We start from the raw sequence: 22,322 nt of genomic DNA on the forward strand, positions 1-22,322 counted from the left end.
AAGCCCCAGCACTGGCACCAAAAAAAAAAAATCTTGGAGATTAAACAATCTGGCTTTGCATTATAGCTCTGTCCCTGTGTAGCTCTACTTTTAGAGCTTTAGTACCTCCACCTGAACAGCAGGGGTGAGGCCAGTGCCCATACCTTGGGATCACAAGGACTCAGTAAGATGATTGACGTCAGACATCGGCTTCTACACAGCTTGGCTCAGCATAAAGGATTGTTTCCATTGCTCCTTTGTTCAGATGAGTGAAATAAACATGAAAAAAAAAAAAGAATCCTGAGGTGTTTCATGACTTTTCCCAGGTTGCACAGCCATAAACCGGTTGCACTTAGGACTCAGACTTCCTGGTCCCCCACCCATGCAGAATTCTTGATGGACTAGTGGGGGGTGGCCAGCCGGGGTTAGGGAGGAACGTTTAGTATCCACCTGGCTCATGAACTGCCTTGTATCTTGATTTCATAGCAAGTCAGAGCAGGCTGGAGTTGTTGGACTTTTTATTTAATTTTTTTATTGTTATTATAAAAGTATATACAAAGGGGTGACAGTTACATAAGTCAGGTAAAGACTATGGACAATGCCACCCCTTCCTTAGCTCTCACAGTTTTTCCCTCTGGACTTTTTAAAAAATTACTTTTCTTCCTTTTCTTTGCCGTTACTCTTCGTAATCTGGAGTTAATGAGTAATCAAACTGACGTTTTTATAAAAACAATTCTGTAGTATGAAGTCCCACTCCATCATTTGTCTCTATTCCCATTTTACCCATCTTATCTGCCTGTACTGATGGTGTGTGTGTGTGTGTGTGTGTGTGTGTGTGTGTGTGTGTGTGTGTGTGTGTATGTGGGGGGTGTGTGTGTATGCGCGCGCACTCACGTGTACACATGTGCATGTACATGTATACCCACTGAGCCTGGGGTTTGAACTCAGGCCCTGAGCATTTATGCTAAAGGCTAGTTCTCTATCAGTTGAGCCACAGCTCTACTTCTGGCTTTTTTGCTGGTTAATTGGAAATAAGAGTCTCATGAACTTACCTGCCCAGCTGGCTTAGAACAACAATCCTCAGATTTCAGCCTTCTGAGTAGCTAGGATTATAGGCATGAGCCACCAGCTTTTGGGTTGGAAGTTTCTCTTGATAAGTTATCTAGTTATCTAGTTACTGAGTAGCCAGCTCAAGTCTTACTGGAAGGCCTTTATGGGGGTGCCAGGTGGCACTTTCATAAAGGACTGCTGGGTACATACCACAAATAAACAGCAGATGGCAGAGTCACCCCTCCTTTGCTATTTCCTACAAGAAACTGCTGCTGCCCCTTCAACTTGAAGAGAAAGACAGGATCTCAACAGCCAATCAGAAAATAGTCTATGGCACGAATTTTAGTTGAATAAACTGCCTGGGTATAAAGAATAAGAAATCTCTCATTAAAATAATATTTGGGGCTTTATTTATTTATTATTTTTGAGATGGAGTCTTGCTACATAGCCCAGGTTGGCCTTAAACTCTCAATCCTGTCAGCTTCAGGAATGTTGGGATTACAGGTATGTATCACCACACCTGGTATGGTTGGAATCCTCTATCAAGCCATATGCTCTACCATGAGCCAAAGTCTTTGTCATTATGTTCTTCCTAACATAAGCCACGTTGTTTTACCATTGAATAATGTGATAGGTGCCTGTGTTCTTATTTTTGAAAATATATTTCTTATAAATGAAATATCTCTTGATCATATCTTCAACAAAAATTGGAAAGTTAAGACCCAAATTGAGAGGACTAAAAGTTTTTTTTTTAAGGCAAGGGAAGGTAAGAGAACACAATTCTTCGTGAAAATGGAGTATGCACAGTGTGTTTGTGTTGCTGGGACATAATTTACAGCTCCATTACAAAAAACAACACAGGAGCTGGGAAGGTGGCTCAGTGGTAGAGCTCTTGCCTTGCATGCTCGAGGCCCTGGGTTTGATTCCTCAGCACCACATAAGCAAAAAGAAAAAAGCCGGAAGTGGTGCTGTGGCTCAAGTGGTAGAGCGCTAGCCTTGAGCTGAAGAGCTGAGGGACAGCGCCCAGGCCCAGAGTTCAGGCCCCACGATCGGACCCAAAAAAAACAAAAACAAAAACAAAAACAACACAGTAAGAACCAGAAAAAGGAGAAGCAGAAAGTGGGGGTAAACGCTCAAGAAAATTGAAACAAAAATTCTTTCTTCCCAATGCAAATAAATGTTTCTATTATACAGTTAGTTAAAAGGAAGCAAATTATCAGTGAACAAACTGAAGTTGGATATGTGAAACAGTAACACCCTCCGGTGGCATTTGATGTGGTTTCTTTTTGTTTTTGTTGCCAGTACTGAGTTTGAATTCAGGGCCTTGTGCTCATTACATAGACTAGTACCCTACCACTTGAGCCTAATCCCCAGTCCTGGCTGGAGGCATTTGAGATCACACTCTCTAATTCAGCCCCTCTCCTCTGTGGTCCCCAAACTTCACATTGTTTGCTGTTTCTAGTTCTTCCTCCTCACCCTTTTCCTCTTCCTCCCACACTCCTTCTCTTCCTCCCTTCCCCTCTTCCTCCTTCTACGTCTGGTAGTCCTGGGGCTTGAACTCAGAGTCTTGCTCTTGCTAGGCAGGCTCTTTACCACTTGAGCCGTATCACCAGTCCTAAGCCCCACTGTTTTTGGATGAGACAGCTGAGGCTCAAAGATGGGGTTTCTTGCCCAAGATCAAAAAGCTCCAAAGTGATAAAGCAGACATTAGAAATCATGTCTCTAGGCTCCATACCCTTTGCTTCTTCTATATATCCTGTGACTACAGAGCTTAGAGGATAAGGGCTGAGGGAAAGAGCAGGAAGTTGGCACAGGGAGCCCTAGGTTGTAGTTCTAGCTGTGCTACCAACTGTTGTGTGACCTTAGGCACTGAGGGTAACTTGGAAATGTGTCCAAGTAGCCAATAATAGTTCTGTGCTGGGGCTCAAAGTTAGTCCAGGGGGAAGGAATATAAGCCTCAACTCTATCTGATATAAAAATGAAATACACTTGTGTTCAAGGGATGCAACACACAAAACCCTGAGTTTAATTCCCAGTACCAAGGGGGTGGGGAGGAGAGGGTGGAATGGAAGGAATGAAGGAACGAACCAATGGTTCATGCCTACTCAGGAGGCTAAGATCTGCAGGATCCAGGTTCAGGTCAGCCCAGGCAGAAAAGTTGACTAAACTCCATCTTCAAAATAACTTGCAGGGGCTGGGGATGTAGCCTGGTGGTAGAGTGCTTGCCTAACATGCATGAAGCCCTGAGTTTGATTCCTTAGTACCACATAAACAGAAAAACCCAGAAGTGGCACTATGACTCAAGTGCTAAAGTGCTAGCTTGAGCAAAAAAACCTCAGGGCCCAAGCCCTGAAGTCAAGCCCTAGACTGGCAAAAAAAAAAAAAAAAAAAAAAAAAGCAAAAAGCAGCCTTCTAAAGCCAATAAAATCTCATTATGTTAAAGTATAAACACAGTAAGCCTTTATCTTGATACATAACAATTTTGAAATTATGTTGGAACATTTACAACAAATTATATATTAGGAGTCAAGCATTAATCAATATTGGGAATAATGCAAACAAGTCAATGTTATGCATCCTTACATTCGTATTAACACACTTAGCTGCTATCAGGAAGGCAAAAGTAGTTTCATTTCCTGAAATGCCATTTGTGAGGTGCAGAACCCAAGCCCAGTAATGGGCAGGGCGGTAGAGCATTTAGCTTAATAAAGTAAAAGCCTAATTTTAATTTACCATTTCTAAATAGAACAAGATTTTTCCTTTGATTTTGTGCAGCACAACTTCCTCTCTCGCTCTCATCTCCTTCCCTTCCCTTCTCTCTCTTAATCTTTTTTCCTATCCTTTTCATTGTTTTCTGTTTCTTTCTCCTTTCCTTTCTTTCTTTCCTTCCTTCCTTCCTTCTTTCTTTCATTCTTTCTCTCTTTCTCTTTCTTTCTTTCGTTCTTAATGTGGTACTGAAATTTCAACTCAGGGTTCTATTCTTGTTAAAGGCTTTACCACGCCTCCAGCCCTTTTTGCCTTGATTACTTTGATATAGAGCCTTGCTCAGGCCTCAATCTGGACCAAGATTCTTCTATTTTACACTTCCCTCCATAACTGGAACTACAGGCACCACTGCCTCTAGCTATTAGTTGAGAACGGGTCTGTTGAAAGTTTGCATGGGCTGTCCTCAAACCATGATCCTTCAGATCTCAGCCTTGGGTAGCTAAGATTACAGGTGTGAGCCACCATGACCAATCTGCACAAGTTTCTTAATCAAAGTTCTAAGAAAATGTACCTACTTGACTGAATCTGAAGCATGAAAGAATGTGGCATAATTGCAGAATAGCACAACTTCCTACACAATCAAGCTTGGCAGAAAGTGGGATTTGGCAAGCAAAAGTCAGTAGAAATCACTAGGTCTTAGGATCTTAAATGCCAAATCAGGGAGTTTGAGATTAATCCTGTTAACTATGAGTATTATTATTATTATTATTATTATTATGCTCACCTTTGGTGCTCAGCTCCACCCAGACCTGAGCCCCTCCCATCCCTGGAGTTCCCTCCATACAGCTGGCCCCTCCCTCTCTCCACCCAGACCCACCTGAAATCCCACCTGAGCTCACTTCCTTCCCTCAGACCCCTCCTGCTACCTGGATGGTGTAGGATGCTATGTGCTCCTTATTGGGGGAAATATGGCTTCTCACCTTTCTCCTGTGCCTGCCTGCCTCTGCATGGTCCCCTGGGATGTGTGGGACCCTTCAATGAGGATCTAGAGAAGTGATGTATTTATATCTGAATGTTAAATATATAGCTCTGAGGGCCAGAGATGTAGTCCCATACTAGAGTGTGGGATTAGCATGCCTAAGGTTCAATCCCCAGCACCAACCTAACCAAACCAAACCAAAACAATCCTAGGTACTTGGGAGGCTGAAGCAGGAGGATTATGTAAGCTCAGAAGTCTGGGACCAGCCTAAACAACATTGAGACTCTATCTCTTATTGTTCTGCAACAATAAAACACCACCACTTATTCATTAGAGTAGCTATACAAAAAAGACAAGCAATATCAAGTGTAAATGAGGACATCAAAGCAACTGGAACTCTTGTGCATTCCGGCAGAAGTGTAATTGTTATAACTACTTTAGACAACAGTTTGATGATGTATACTAAAGTTGATGACACACATGCCTGCATAATCATTTCCTTTCTATTTTTTTTTATCAAACACCATGTGCAAGATGATCTATAGCAGCACCATTATAATGGCTCAAAACAAAATTCAAAATGTCCATCAGTAGTTGAGAGGATAAAGACATTGAGATAAAACTAAGCATTGGAATATTATATAGCAATGAAAATGATACTTGCAATGACTAGAGTGACCCTTACAAATCTAATGAAAGTGGAAAAAAAACTAACATCATCTTCATAGTTCTACTAAAGTCTAAAACCAGGAAAATTTGATGATCGATCAACTGATTTCTGGTATTTGGGCTTGAACTCCAGGCCTATGTGCTGTTGCTTTCTCAAGGCTGATACTCTACCACTTGAGCCACAGCTCTACCAGCTTTTTGCTGACTATCTGGACCTACAAGTCTAACAGAACTTTCCTATCCAGGCTGGCTTCAAACCTTGATCCTCAGATCTCAAGCTCCTGAACAGCTAGGATCACAGGGCATTACAGGTACCCAGCAGCAAACCTGATTTATAATGGTAGAAATCAAGATAGTGGTTACCTTTCCACTGTGAAGAAGATGGGATGGGCCCAGACAATCCTTTGCAATACTGGTAGTGGTCCATTTCTCCCCATGGCTGGTAGTTACAAGGTGGAGCACTTTCCAGAAATTCATTGTATTCAACAATTATTTGTACACTTTTGTATGAATGCTATATTCCATTTAAAAGATTCCATTGTCAAAGAAAAAGTTTAATAGTGGAGGTCCAGTGGTGGATCACTTTCCTAACAGGCACAAGGTCCTGACCATACGCATGCACACACACACACACACACACACACATACTCCTTAATCTATGACTTTCCTAACAGGCACAAGGTCCTGACCATACGCATGCACACACACACACACACACACACACACACACACACACACACACACACACACACACACACACACACACACACACACACACACACACACACACACACACACACACACACACACACACACACACACACACATACTCCTTAATCTATGAAACTGCGTTCCAGCCACCATGTGGGTTATAAGGAGTAATTTCAGGCAGAGAACCTAGCAGGAAGGCTGATGAACTAGTGGAAGTGCCTGTTGTTTTTTTTCTTCGTTTTTCTTTTTTTAATTTCTATGGATGTCAGCTGCATGACAGCTGACATGTTAAATACAATTTGGTGACTTTCAGGCAAGTGAGCTAAGCTGTTGAGAAAAGAGTGACAGATGCAAGAGGGCATCACAGGTTAAAAAAAAAATTCCAAATGACTTCATAAATAACAATCAAGGTTTGGAAATCTCTTCCCATTCCTACTCCCTCCCTGAAACCAATGCGGCCATAGTAACAAATAGATAAAGGTCAGAGAAGGTGGGTCATCCGATTCCTTAACCCCTGAGAATATTTCCCCCTTCTGCTAATTCATCCTCCTTTCCTCCATCCCTTCCAAACCCTGAGTTCAGGACAAGAATATCACACATCCTTTCCCAGACATTTGGTCTTCATTTCTTTCCTCCTCTTTTGCGTCACCTAAGTCCTTCTGGATCCCGAGGAAAGGAACTGAGGGCCTGGGGCCCAATGGCGAGAAAGGAGCCTTTGCAGAAGGTCTCTATCCATTGGGCAGAAAGGATCCATGCTCCAGAGCACAGTAGGCTGAGCACTTGGAGGCTGGGAAGTCAGCCAGTGTTTCATCTTTTGTTTTTTCCTCCTGGGGCTTCCTGTCCCAGAGGTGGATGGAGAAGGGTCATGGGGGACATCCTGGCATCTACAAATAAACCTTTCCCTTGTCATTGGTCAGGCAGTGCCTCCAGGACAGACAGACCAGGTCCACATGCACAAACAGTCTAGACAACAATGAAACCTTCAAAGGAAATTTACCCATTCCATCACAGTTCCTCACAAGAGAAGGCAATGCTTTGCCCTCTGTCTCAGAAGCCAAGACTGATGGATCACTGTTAAGGTGTGAGGTGGAGTTAGATGAAGAAATCCCAAAGAATGAGAGAGCTACTGTGATTCCCCAGTACATTAGGAGCTCAAATACACACTTACTAAATCCATGAGCATATCTAGAGCAGCTGGTTCATTTCCGTGAGCCAAAGGAGCTAGGCTCAGAATGGCAAAGAGTTTCTCAAGTACACACAGTGAACTGCTATCAGATGCCAGACTAGGGATCAGAAATGCTCCATTTCCACCAGTGTTCCTGCTACTGGTGATAGCAGTGCACAGAGGAGGAAGAGGTAGCTGGTGTCTTGCCTCAGAGCACTGGCTACGTGACTGCATCCTGAACTTTGGGGATTAGAAGGTATGAAGTTTGGCCAGGCTCCAGTGGCTCACGCCTGTAATTCCAACTACTCTGGAGGCTGAGATCTGAGGATCAACATTTGAAGCCAGCCTGCCATCCTACAGTCTCTGCCTCCCAAACAGGTGGAATTTACTGGTATACATCACCACGCCCCACTTGATCAATGACTTTAGAAAAAAGACTTGTCCTCAGAGGAATCTCATGGACGACCCTATGGCCCCAACAAAAAGAACAACCAACTGGGAGTTCACAACCTGACTTGGAAGATAAGGCTTTGGCTTTTCAGGAAAGTACTCTACTATTGGACACTGCAGGGAGATCCCCAAAGGATCTATCTAAAACCTTTCAAAAAGAAAGAGTTCATTTTGATTTGAGTTTGTTTTACTTTATTTCATTTGTGGGGATGGAGCCAGGGCCTCATGTGTTTTGAGCAAGTGCTGTATCATGGAGCCATACCACCAGCCCAAAGATTGGTTTGGGACATCTGACCGCTGGTAACAGCAGCAGCAGCGTGTAACTGATGTCCCTTCCCCTCATCTTCTCTCCTTCTGGGAGGCAGTGGTGGACTTATCTTGAAACAAATGATGCTTACATTTCAGAACTCCTCATTGCATAGGCCCTTTATTTTTTATTTTTTTATTTTTTTGGGTCCAGTCGTGGGGCCTGAACTCTGGGCCTGGGCGCTGCCCCTCAGCTCTTCAGCTCAAGGCTAGTGCTCTACCACTTGATCCACAGTGCCACTTCCGGTTTTTTTTCTTTTTGTTTATGTGGTGCTGAGGAATCGAACCCAGGGCCTCATGCATGCAAGGCAAGCGCTCTACCACTGAGCTACCTTCCCAGCCCCTCCATGAGACTCTTATCTCCAATTAATCACAGAAAAATAACTAGAAGTGGCACTGTGACGCAAGTGGTAGAGCGCCAGCTTTGAGCAAAAAGAGCCCAGGGACAGTGCCCAGGTCCAGAGCTCAAGCCCCAGGACCAGAAATAAATAAATAAATAAATAACAGTAGAAGGAACAAAGATGAGGATAACAGATTTCTTGATGAAAATAATGCAAGTGAGAAAAGTGTGACATCTTTTTAAGTATGGGGAAAAAAGGAAAAAATGCAAGCCCAAAATGCTATACCCACTGAAACTATCATATAAGAACCAAACAAAGAAGTAAAGTTTTTTTCAGAAGAAAAAATGAAAAAATTCATCACTAGACAGGAAGAAAAAAGAGATCTATACAAAAGAATGAAGAACATTTGATATGCCATCCTCATTTCTGATTTATATCTGTTTAAAATAAAATTGTTCAAGACAGGTGCCAGTGGCTCATGCCTGTATTCCTAGCTACTTAAGAGGCTAAGATCTGAGGGTAAAGGTTCAAAGCCAACCTGGACAGGAAAGTCCATGAGACTCTTATTTCCATTAACCACCAAAAAGCTGAAAGTGACCCAGAGCTGGTAGTTCAGGCCTATAATCCTAGCTACTCAGGAGGCTGAGATTTGAAGACTGAAGTTCAAAGTGAACCCCAGACAGGACAGTCTGTGAGATTCTTATCTCCAATTAACCAGCCAAAAAAGGAGGGGGCTAGGAAGCTGGCTCAGTGGTAGAGTGCTTGCCTTGCACACATGAGGTCCTGGGTTTGATTCCTTAGCACCACATAAGCAGAAAAGGCCAGAAGTGGCACTATGGCTCAAATGGTAGAGCACTAGCCTTGAGCTGAAGAGCTCAGGGACAGAGCCCAGGCCCAGAGTTCAGGCCTCGCAATGGAGACACACACACACACACACACACACACACACACACACACACACACACACACACACACACACACACACACACACACACAGCAGAAGTAGAGCTGTGGCTCAAATGGTAGAGTGCTAGCCTGGAAACTCAGGACAGTACACAGAACTGGCAGAAATTAAAGAAATAAAGAAGAAAGTAGTAAAGGAAGGAAGAAGGGAGGGAGGTAACGAAGGAAGGAAGGAAGGAAGGAAGGGGATGGAAGGGAAGAATAAAACTGTTCAACAGAAATTAACAAGGTAATGTAGAACTACAATAAATGCAAAAATAAAATATAATATTAATGGTACAAAAGACAGGAGAGAAAAAATGGAAGTATATTATTTTCTTATTCTTATACACATTTAAAATAGCACATCACTTGAAGGTAGACTATGACCTAAAGATGTATGCTCTAAATTCTAAAACAACACTGAAAGACTAAAACAAAGTGTCATAGGTAATAAATGAACAAAAGTAATAAAAATAGAATCATAACAAATTTAATTTTATAAGAAGTTTGGTGACAGAGACTCACCTTTCACATTTTTTCAGGCTGGACATGGTAGTATGAGTCTATCATCCTAGCTACCGTGGAAACAAAAACAGAAGCATCATAGTCCAGGTCAGCCCCAGGCAAAAATGAGACACTATCTCAAAAATAAACAAATGCAAAAAGGGGTAGGGTATTGATCAAGTGTGCCTGTCTAGCAACAGTGAGGACCTGAGTTCAAGCCCCAGTACTGCCAAAAAAATTTTAAGTATTTTTCTAGATAGTCTTGTCTCTTTTTAATAAATATGGCATTCCTTAAAATGCAAAACCAACCATAGCATATTTTATTTTCAATGTCCATTTTTCCCCTTCTTGTTACAATTCATGACCATATATTACAATAAATGGAATCTCTGGAAGTGCTTGCTACTAACAACTTAATCTGGCCACAGGGCTTATGCTTAGCACTGTGGCTATAGCTGTAAAAGCACAGAATATTTAAGATTGATGAGACTTCAACAAACACTCATTCCAAACACAGCTCCATCCCATTTTACAGAGTATGAGATCCAGAGAGCTGAAATGACTTATACAAATCAGTGTAACTGCAGGACAGGAGCTAGAGTCCGAATCTCCTGGCTCCATTCAATTCCATTCAATGTAACAAATACTTCAGCGCGTCCCTGGGGACTCATCCAAGGAAAAGGAGTGGTGGGAGTGTTCTGGGAAGGGGCTCTAGAGTTGGGTGACTTCACTTGGTGGGGGCTCAATGCCAGGGAACAGTAGATTGTTTCTAGATAGCTGATACTCTCCCACCACCACCCATGGGTGTGTCCTGAGTAAACCAATCCTAAAAATGACACGAAGCTAGATTAAATTCCTGCAGTCCAGGAGGCCAAGTAAAAGGTATGAACAAGCGCATGAGGAGAGCTTAATTCTGGCAAGAATTTTAAAATGCAGGAAGAATTTGCAGGTGGAGCAGGTAGCATGTGAATCATGCTTGTGCCATAGTTGTGGTAAAGGCAATTTGGAAGTGTGCAAGTTAGGCTCAAACCCAGGTTCAGGCAACTGGAAAATTCCCTTCATTGCTAGAGGCCTGTTTGTTGAGCTATAAACCTGAGACCAAACATCTCCAAAAAGACTTATTGGGAGAATTAAATGAGATAAAGTATATTAATGGTGGCTACTAGAACTCTTCTCCCCTCCCACCTCCCCTTGATGGTCCTGGGGATTAACTCAGGGCCTGGTAGCTCTCCTTGAGCTTTTTTGCTCAAGGCTAGCACTCTAACACTTGAGCCACAGTTGCACTTCTGGTGTTTTTTGGGTGCTTAATTGGATATAAGAATCTCAGACTTTCCTGCTCAGGCTGGCTTCAAACCGTGATCCTTAGATCTCAGCCTCCTGGGTTGCTAGGATTATGGGTATGAGCCACTGGCTCCTGGCTTAGAACTCTTATTATTCCAGGCACTTGCCAATTAATCCTCACAACCCTGGGAGGTGAAGTGTTATTGGCATGGTTGTTTATAGAGATTAGGAGGCTAGAGCTTGCATAGATGAAGAACTCAAGTTTAGTACACTGCTAAGGTATCAGCCACATGACTGCAGTAGAGTGCACAGTGAGGAGCAGTAAAGTACCTGTTAGCTGTTCTTCATCCTAGAAGTTCTACTCACTTCCGACAGGCCCTGTGGTTTCTTGGATCTATGTGAAAATTGGCTATGTTCATCTCTGTGAAGCCATTTTGACCTAACGTGGCCACAGAAAGGATTCACATTCAATGCAAGGATGAAATTCTGCACAATGAAGATTGCTCACTAAATAGCATACAAAATGCTTCTCATACTTGAATAAGGCATGAGTCCCTCATTCCACACTTATCATCATCATCATCATCATCATCATCAGGTCTGGGGTTTGAACTTGAGGCCTCCATTTGCTAGGCCTCCATTTGCTTAGCTACTGCTAAGACAAACCTTCAATTGTTTTGGGGTTTTTTGTTTGTTTGTTTTGTTGTTGTTGTTCTTGTCCTTGGTTTTTTTGTTTGTTTGGTTTTGTCAGTCATGGGTCCTGAACTCTGGGCCTGGGCGCTGTCCCTCAGCTCTTCAGTTCAACACTAGTGCTCTACCACTTGAGCCACAGCACCACTTCAGACTTATTCTGCTTATGTGGTACGGAGGAATTGAACCCAGGGCCTCATGCATGCAAAGCAAGAACTCTATCACTGAGCCACCTTCCCAGCCCCTTGTCCTTGTTTTTTACACTGGTTATTTTTGAGATAGTCAGTTCTTTCCAGTCACACCTAGACCACAATCTACTTCTTGTAGGCCTCCTATCATAGAAGGATGATAGATGTGTGCCTCAGGACCCAGCTATGGGTTGAGAAGAGGTCTCACAAAATATTCTGGCCTGGGCTAGCCTCAAACAGCATTCCTCCTGACCTCAGTCTCCTAAACAGGATGACAAGCTTGACCTACCTTGATTTTTAATACCATTTACGTATTTATAAGCATGCAACTCAACATAAATTCTTTGTGCTATGACTTTTCTAAATCAGGATAAATGATAAGTGAACAAAATACTAACACTATAAAATATAAACATTTCAACTGTGCTGCTCAGAATAAAAGCCTAGAAAACCTACATTTTTTATTATATTAGGCCATGTTGAACACAATGCGAGAAAAGGGCTTCCCAGGCAATGTGATGAAGTGAATATTTTTTACCTCTCTTTGTTAGAAAGAAAGAGAAAGAAAGGAAGAAAGAAGGAAGGAAGAAGAAAGAACAAAAGAAAAAGAGTAAGGAAGAAAGAAAGAAAGAAAGAAAGAAAGAAAGAAAGAAAGAAAGAAAGAAAGAAAGAAGGAAGGAAGGAAGGAAGGAAGGAAGGAAGGAAGGAAGGAAGGAAGGAAGGAAAGAAAGAAAGAAAGAAAGAAAGAAAGAAAGAAAGAAAGAAAGAAGGAAAGAAAGAAAGAAGAAAGCGTGAGATCTATTTCTCAATAGACTACTTGGCACCAAAATGTTCACCAAACACCAAAGTGCCAGGGCAAGTGGGAAAGGATTGTCAGATAATTCTAAATATTCTTACATATGTTTACATTATCATCATAACTAAATAGACTATTTAAAAGTGTTATAGACAAGTTTCAACCACCTGCAAATCCATCTATTAACCCCAAGGGGGTCTACAGACTCAGGTTTGAGTAACTTGGATCTAATCATTTCCCAATCTCTATGCTGTCTTTACCGAAAAGCTCTAAGGCAGAACATGGGTGCTGGGGATGAGAACAACTGAGTCACACAGCAACATCTCCTCTGGAAGACTTCTCTAGCTTCCACATACCTGTACCATACCCTACACACCCAGTTCCTGGCTCACAGACCTCACTCAGTAGCCTCATCATTCATCCCACTTCCTGTCTGGCCATCCCCCTTTGTCTTTCAGACTGTAAGCTCTAAGAAGGTAGGGCCTGAGTCTGACCATTTCTGTTCCTCACTTCCCTACACAGGGCTAGACTTAGGTGTGAATACAGAAGGAGGGAAGGAAGGAAAAAAGGGAGGAAGGGGGGGGAATGAAGGGAGGAGAGAAGGAAGGAAGGAAGGAGGGAAGAAGAGAAGAAGGAAGGAAGAAGGAAAGGAGGGAGGGAGGGAGGGAGGGAGGGAAAGAAGGAAGATAGGGAAGGAAGGAAGGAAGGAAGGAAGGAAGGAAGGAAGGAAGGAAGGAAGGAAGGAAGGAAGGAAGGAAGGAAGGAAAATGACCTCTCAGATTCCCTTTCAGCTCTGGGATATTTAGCTCCATCCTCCAGCTCATCATTTTCTTTTCTCTCTCCAACTTCCATTTTTGCCTCTGTAAGGGTCTGAAAAGAACATATCCACATATCCTCATACAATATGAAAGATAAGATATACTCAGAGGCCATGTGTTACCTCTTCTCAGTTTGCTCAAGAAAGAACTAAAATAAAGAGAGAAAAAGTGACTTGCCCTAGGGCACCCAGGTCCAATATAACTGTACCAGACCAGAAGCCTTGTGCCCTGATACCCACTTCAGAGTTTCTTCCAGGACATTTTCTAAGTCACTTAGTATTTTTGGTAAGGATGGCCACGGGGAAAAGCAGTGTTCCCAGTGACCTCACCTCATCATGGCAGTGTTTTGAGAACAAACTGGATTCTCACGGTTCCCCCAATGGTGGCAGGGTGCCCATGTCAGGCAAGGTATTTTTCATTCTGAAAAAGAAACAAAGACAGCCTCAGACCTCCTTTGTAATTTCCCCCAGAGCAGCTGGAATTGAAAATCTCTTTGTTTCCCTTCCCAGCTTCTAATGCTACCCTAGTCCTTGGTAAAGTAGTTGTAAGAAGGTGAAGTTGGGGGCCTAAATAAAATCTGTACTTGTTTATTATGTATGTATTTATTTCCAGGTATATTTATTTTTTGGAACCTAGGCCACTATGGATATCCTGTAGTTCCCGCTTGCCTTTCCTCATTAATTTAGTTATCTTACTTTTTTCTCCCATGGCCCCAAAACACTAATGTCATTCCTGACCTCCGGACATCCTTCTTCCTTCCAGGCAGGGAAGCAGTCCACCTCCTCAAGTCTGGCCTTCTTGGGGGGGCCATCCTGGCTTTGACCTCACAGCCACCAGACTGTCATTCAACATTTAATCACTTCCACTCTCTTCTTACTCTACCAATTCTCCCTCATCCTGACTCCTGGCCATGGGCCCTGGGATCCAGGTGGAAAGAAATCCAAAAGGAAGGAAGAAAGAAATGCAGTCCTAGAGTCCAATGTTATTTTAGGGACATATAACAAATTACAAAATATATAATAACTGTATTTATACATGAAAATAAATTTATAAAAATTATAAACATTTAACAATTACATTTTTATTTCATCATGTAAGTTATCACTTGTATTGTGATTTTTTTATTATTCCTTAAAGTTACAGCTAAGCTAATACAAAAAAAATGGTCCTGAGTACATCCCTATCCTCCCTTCCCTCCCCTCACCCCCCAAAAAGAAAAAGAGCCAAGTGCAGTGGTAAAAACTGTAATCCAAGCTACTTGAGAGTTGAAGGTGGGAGATAGAAGGCCAAAGCCAGCCTAAGCAAAAATGAGACCCTATCAAAACAAAACAAAAAACCTAAACCTCTAAGGGCCAGGGTTCTGGCTTAAGTGTGAAGCAAGTGGGTTCAATCAGTGCCACCAAAACAAAAGAATCAATACCATGTTTCAGACATGCTATACTTAGATCTCCATATAAACAAATGAGTTGCCGTGTGCTCATGCCTGTAATCCTTAGCTACTCAGGAGGCTGAGATCGGAAGATTATGGTTCAAAGCCAGCTGGGGCAGAAAAGTCTTTGAGACTCTTATCTCCAATTAACCACCAGAAAATGGAAAGTGATGCTGTAGCTCAAGTGGTAGAGTGCTCACCTTGAGCTGAAATGCTCAGGGACAGTGCCCAGGCCCAAGAGTTCAAGCCCTATGACCTATCCAAAAAAAAAAAAAAGTCATATGATATTATGTTGTTTAATATTGCAAAATATTTATTTGTTACCTTTGCAATTGATGTAAATATTGGGCAATTTTTAGGCTGTTTCTAGATCACAAATTGAAACACAAAAAGAAGGAAGAAAACAGATTCTTTGCTCTTCTTTTCTTTCTTTTTTCTTTTCTTTCTTTCTTTTTTTGTTTGTTTTGTCTTGTCAGTTGTAGGGCTTGAACTCTGGGCCTGGGCACTGTCTCTGAGCTCTTCAGCTCAAGGCAAGCACTCAACCCCTTGAGCCACAGCATCACTTCTGGTTTTCTGGTGGGTTTATTGGAGATAAGAGTCTCACAGATTTTCCTGCCCGGGCTGGCTTTAAACCATGATCCTCAGATCTCAGCCTCTTGAGTAGCTAGGGTTACAGGTGTAAGCCACCAGTGCCCGGCTTCTTTCTTTTCTTTTTGTGCTAGTCCTGGGGCTTGAATGCAAGGCCTCGGAACTGTCCTGAAGCTTTTTTTACTCAAAGCTAGAGCTCTATACTTGAACCACAGCTCTACTTCCAGCTTTTGTAGTGCTTAATTGGAGATAAGTCTTACAGACTTTTCTGCCTGGACTGACTTTGAATCAAGATCCTTAGATCTCAATTTCCTGAGTAGCTAGGATTATAGGCATGAGCCACAGATGCCTGGCTGATTCTCTGCTCTTCTGGGAGACAGCATCCTATTATGTATTCATGCTATCTGAGAGAAAAGATTTCCTGGTGCCCATTAATTAATGTGTCACTCTCCTTATCCAAGATCTGTTGCCACTGCACACTTACCACACTTTAGGTGGGCAGCAGAAAATCAACCCACAGGATATGGAAATAGTCTGTACCCATGAATGAGAGGGTGGTAATTGAACAGGTTAAATACATTTGTCCCAGCTGTTGGAATGAGGCACTACCTGGGGATTTACCTGTATTTATTTATTGTGTTTTAAGGACAACAAAGCAAGACATGGGAGAAGCATAAGCCCAAGGCCTGAGTGAAGGTAAGGCAGGAGGAGCTACGGGTCATGCACTGCCAGTGTTCAGGTTGTTGAAGCAAAAACTAATTACTTATTAAAATTTATGTGTAGGGGAAGGGGGTGTGGGTGTTGACAGACAGGCTTCTAAAGTACAGGGCCCAAGTAGTATGGTACCTTCTTCATGGCTAAGAAGGTAGTAAATACAGTGGTTGTTTTAAAGCTTTTAGAGTGGATTACTCTGTGTTCTCAGACTATAGGACTGAGGGGAGAAGGCAGGTGATGGCTACTGCTCAAAATAACCAAGACAGAATACTGCATTGGCACAGACAATGTGTTGCAGAAAGGGGTGGGGAGACATAGTAAAGGCATATTCTCATGACCTTTAGACTTAATTCAGCCTTCTATAGTATGAAGACTTCTTAGGGTGATAAGAGCCAAATAACGGTTTTCACATCCTGCAAATTTATAATTACTATGAACCTCTTCTAGTCACTCTGACTCCATGTTTATATGCTGTTTTTTTTAAATCATTGAAACCCCTGGTTCTAGACACACAAGAAATTATTTAACAAAGCATTCATTCATTCATTCTGCAAGCATTTACTAAGAACTTTCTGGGTGTCAGGCTCAAGGCTAGGTGAAATGCTGGAATAAAACTATGCATTTCTCATTCTGAAGTAGCTCACATTCTCAGATAAATAGTGAAGACACAGCACATGAACCCATATCTCTGGTATTCCTGCTTAAGACCTCCAGTTTATGTCAGGACATATCTTAAGTCAGGAACACTTGAGTTCATCTTCTAAGAAACAAATTATTTGAGTTATTTCCCACACCTTACACACATCTATTTATAAACTCTAGGTGCTCTGGATAGGGCCTTACATAATTCTATCTCTTTTACTTTCCCCTCAGAGCCTAGGGCTATTTAAATAATGTGTTTATTTTTTTTTTAACTAAAGCACTGCCATTGATGACTAACAATGACTTTTCTGATCTGCTCTCAAACCTGCCATTGTATATGTTTGCCCATACCACTTTATGTCCTTTTCTAATTTCTTGGCCCTGAGCCTGAGTTTGATTATTCTTTCATTCCCACTCTTCCCTACTTCCTGTCTCACCCCACTCTGGGACTGTTCCCTAACTATATGAGGATTAGTTAATACTTGTGCTGGAGGGATTACACCCTTAGCCCCACAAATTACAAACTGAATCACTCTAGGCACAGTGACTACCTCCCAGTCTAAAAGGGAAAGTAGGAGAGGAAAATTGCATTTATCCTCATTCCCTCTCTCCGATAGTGTCCTTTTCACCCAAGAAATCTTATATCCATTAGGCACAGCACCTGGTGGTGATAAGCTTTCCAAGGGCCTAGAAAAATGTATAAGAACAACCCCCCCTTGCCCCACCTTTAAAAATATCTTCGGAAACAACACTGACACCACAAACTGTTGTTAACTGCAACCTGAGGTATCGTGATGGGATACTGGGCTGAAGAAAAATAGAAAAATACAGAGATGTGGCAGATAGAAAAAGGGGAAGACCAGAGGTCCCAAGGCTTTCCTTCACTTGGGTGCTGAATCCCCACAAGCAAGCATATTTGAGTTCACACAGGGAAGGTTACCATGGATACATGCAAAACATAAAGCATCCATTTTAATATTGCAATCAGAGCTAAAACAGAGTTTGTGAGTGACACTGGTTCCCTTATTGAGACAGGAGACTGCTGCCCTGGGAAAGTCCAGAAATTATGTCTGCTTATCTAGTCCAAAGTTAAGCTGTAAAGGTCTTTTGTAAAGGTCCCCAATACAGCTGCCAGACAAAAGAAAGTGTGTGTGTGTGTGTGTGTGTGTGTGTGTGTGTGTGTGTGTGTGTGTGTGTGTGTGTGTGTGTGTGTGTAGAAACCCAGTCTCTTCACCCTCTCCAGAGTTATATGCTTTAACCCTTCCATGGCCAGCTCTCAGCGTTCTGAGTGCTGTGAAGGGAGCATTCCAACCTCTCAAGCTTTTCCCAGGTTTCACCGCTCAGCTTCAGAGTTCCATACAACAAACAGAATATGTTGTGGTAGACATCCCATCTGAGGATCTAGTCATCCCCCCAGCTTTTGGGAATGGATAGCTGTTAACTCACAACTGAGTTCCTCTTAGGGACGGGGCTTCACTAAAACTTATACAAGTGCCTTCATAGATTGTCTACAACTGATCCTATATATAAATTTTTGTCCCCTTGCTTTAATTTGGAATAACTCTAATGGGTCACACCACGCTCAGAGAATTCCTTGGGACTGGCTAAGGTCTCTGATGTTGGTCCCCCCCACCCCCACCCCCACCCCCCCGTTCAACTTCTCCCTTTGCCTAATCCTGCTTCTATTACTCTCTTATAGGTGCTGGTCTGCCCCATCCTACCCTACAGTAAATTTCTTGCACACTAATCTCCCTTCCAGTCTTCAAAAAACTAAACCCCACATATATTGCTATGTTTTACTTTACTTTTGCTAGCACTTATCACTGAGAAATTGCTTTAATACTTTTTTGATAATACTGAGGGTTTAACTCAGAGCCTGCTAGGCAGGTGTTCTATCACCTGGGCCCTTGTGGCTTTATTGATTTGGGGGCTAGGGTTTCTAATTTATGCCCAGGCCCACCTATGTCAAGCTTCCTACTGTAGCTGGGATGGCAGACTCCTGCCACCATACCACCACACACCACCATTCTATCCATTGAGATGAGGTCCGGAGAACTGGCTAGCCATAAACCGAAATTCTTCAGATCTCTGCTCTCTGGGTAGCAAAGACTGCAGGAGAAACCACCGTGCCCAGCTATTTAGTATTTCGATGCTTGCTTACTGCCTGCTCTAAGCACGTTAACTTAACAAGGTCAGATTTTTGTTTCTGGTCTTACTCTGCTGCATCACGAGCTTAACACTGAGGCCACAAACACACCACGTGCTACACAAGAGGACTGGGTCAGGCCCGTCCTGCTGGGACGGAGATTCCTGAACTCAGGCTCAGGGCGTGGCCTCAGTCCCTGCCCCGCGCGGAGGGCGGAGCCTGCAGACCGCGCAGCACGCGCGATGCCGCCGCCCGCCGTCAGGGTGGTGTGGCTGGGTCGGGCGCGCTACGCCGAGCTGCTGGCGCTGCAGGAGTCCTGGCTGCGGAGGCTACAGGCCGAGCCCGGCCCCGATGCCGGGTCGAGTCTCGAGGCGGGCGCGCTCCTGCTCTGCGAGCCAGCGGGGCCCGTGTATACATCCGGGCTACGCGGCGGCCTGACTCCCGAGGAAACGGCGCAGCTGAGGGCTCTGGGCGCCGAGGTGCGCACGACAGGCCGCGGCGGCCTGGCCACCTTCCATGGCCCGGGACAGCTGCTCTGCCACCCGGTGCTAGACCTGCGGCGCCTCGGCCTGCGCCTGCGCACCCACGTGGCGGCGCTGGAGAAGTGTGCGGTGCGCCTGTGCGAGCTCCGGGGCCTGCGGGACGCCCGCGCGCGGCCCCCGCCCTACACTGGAGTCTGGCTGGGTGAGCGCAAAATCTGCGCGATCGGTGAGCATCATAGGGCGGGGCCAGGCCTGGGTGGGCGGGGCCAGGCCTGAGGGGTGAAGGGAGAGCTCTAGCGGGAGAAGGTGTTTTTGGAGTCAGTTTTGAATTGCACCGGCGCCCCGCGTTATTGTTTTGTAGACTCATCGCAGCAATTTTATATTTGGAAACATAGGGGTCCCCAGAAGTCTTCTGATTCAATACTCATTATGACAGATGGAAGGACTAGAAGTGAATTGCTAGGTTGCTTCCTGTGTGTCAATTTTTAAAGTTTTAAAGCATCAGATTCTCAGTGTTTAAAGCAATTCCCTGTTATGAGGGCAGCGGATGTGGAACAACATTACTACCCCCTCCCGTCTCATTTGGCTGGAAACCCTCAGTCTGTGTACAGTACACGTGCCAGAAACAAAATGTGAAATCCAGCAATCAGCCCTAGAACGGGGAGGCTGTGGATTTTAAGACCATTTGCCTTGCTTTTCAGGTGTCCGCTGTGGAAGGCACATCACATCCCACGGCCTGGCGCTGAATTGCTCCACGGACCTTACATGGTTTGAACACATCGTGCCCTGTGGACTGGTTGGGACAGGTGTCACTTCCCTGAGTAAGGAGCTCCAGCGGCACGTCTCCGTGGATGAAGTAATGCCGCCTTTCCTTGAGGTCTTTAAGGAGACCTTTAAGTGCACTTTGGTCTCAGAGGACCCCAACTAAAAGGGATTCATACCGTCAGGGTAGTCTTGTCCTGGAAAGCAACCCAATCCAACTCCGGGTGTCAGAGTCCAGATTAAAGAACTGCTTGTCATTCTCTGACTATAAGACCAAAAGCAAGATTATGAGCCATGAGCTATTGTTTCCTTATGTGTACCCTGATTTATTTATATCATCTCCACCTACCTCAGAGACATTAGATATGGAAACACCATGAAAAGCAACATGCTATATAAAGCATTGGTATGACTATCAGCACTCATTTTTCAGCTTAGAGGAACTCAAATGTCACTTTCATTCTCCAGTTGCTTTTCTTTTTTGTCCAAGACCAGGACTCAAACTCAGTATCTAACACTTTTGCTCACTGGCCATTGTTCTACCATCCGAGCCATGCCTCCAACCTCTTACTTTTTCAGTGTTGTGTCTAATTGAGCAATTCTGGTCTCTAGTTCCTTTGACTTTGTGGGAATCAAATCTCTGAACTACCCAGTGAATGTGATATGATATGGTTTTTCATTATCAGGAGACCTGGGTGCATTTTGCAATAAAGGGAAAAGCCACTTCAAAGGTAGAATCTCTAAACTTGGTAATTTACCTAAATTTTCTTAGCATTACCAGGTAGATCAGAAGCTACAAGAAAAACAGGAATGATTTCTCACACTGGCCAAGCACTGAGGTTTTCTTAGATGAGATGTCTAAGGTTGTGTATAATCATTTGCTATTTAACAAAACCAAAGCTTATTGACAACAATAAACATTTATTGTTTGTATGGGTTGTGTAGCTTGGAATAATCTTCACTAGCTGTTTATAGATTGTGGTGTTGCCTGAGCTTACAATAAAAATATCAACTATCAATTGAAGGCTTGACTGAGGCTGGAGGACAGCTTCCAAAGTGCTTCACTGAATTGTCTGGTTGTTCTTTGTTATTGACAGGAGGGAAGCCTCAGTACCATATTGACCCCTCCAGACAGCTGCTCTAATGTTCTCTGGATTCCCAGAGGAAATTATGCCAGAGAGAGAAGGACAGGTCAGGAGTTACCATGGCTTTTATGATCCAGCCTTAGAAGTCACTATTCTTTCTGTAGTCCTCTAATGGATGAATCTAATTTCATGAAGAGGAGGTGATGATCTTTAGCGGTCATCTTGGAGACTGGTTCCAATAGCCCACTAAGAGTGAAGAGTATTGACTGAGAAGTGAGGGGATGCTGGTTCTAGTCTTGGCTCTGTAGAAAAGTTGTTTCCTGCTGGACACCAGTGGCTCACGCCTATAATGGGCTACTCAGGAGGCTGAGATCTGAGGATCACAGTTCAAAGCCAGCCTGGGCAGGAAAGACCATGAGACTCTTATCTCTAATAAACCACTAGAAAACTGGAAATGGCGCTGTAGCTCAAGTGGTAGAGTGCTCGCCTTGAGCTGAAGTGCTGAGGGACAGTGTCCAGGCCCAGAGTTCTCTCTAGGCTTCAATGTCCCCTTAGACCAGTGCTGGTCACTAGAATTATAATGGGAATCACATTATAAAATCACATTTCCTAGGAGCCTCATTAAGAAAAGAAAAATAAAAATGAGTGATGTTAAGTTTTAATATGTTTAACCCTATTTACTATTCATCTGTATAAAGTAATATAAGCATATTAATGAGATATTTTACAGTTCTTCATTCTAAGTCTAATACTTAATGTGAACTTCATTTGACCAGCCACATTTATAAGTGTCCTCACATTGGAGATCTGACTTGAATACAAATAATTTATGTGAGTTATTCAACACAAAATGGTGTGTAGGGGGGCGGGGGGTAGTGTGTGTGTGTGTGTGTGTG

At 43.4% G+C, this 22,322-nt stretch overlaps 1 protein-coding gene across 1 annotated transcript; it reads left to right on the forward strand.

Annotated features, from left to right (window-relative positions):
- The first annotated feature begins 19,339 nt into the window (after window positions 1-19,339).
- On the forward strand, window positions 19,340-22,089 carry Lipt2 (lipoyl(octanoyl) transferase 2). Its single transcript, XM_070034669.1, has 2 exons — window positions 19,340-19,805; window positions 20,281-22,089. Exons 1-2 carry the CDS (start codon window positions 19,340-19,342, stop codon window positions 20,505-20,507), a joined length of 693 nt encoding a protein of 230 aa, XP_069890770.1. The 3' UTR covers window positions 20,508-22,089.
- The last annotated feature ends 233 nt before the right edge of the window (window positions 22,090-22,322 follow it).

This window comes from Dipodomys merriami, unplaced genomic scaffold, assembly GCF_024711535.1.
Source record: "Dipodomys merriami isolate MVZ:Mamm:240054 unplaced genomic scaffold, mDipMer1.0.p SCAF_25, whole genome shotgun sequence".
Lineage (NCBI taxonomy): Eukaryota > Metazoa > Chordata > Mammalia > Rodentia > Heteromyidae > Dipodomys > Dipodomys merriami.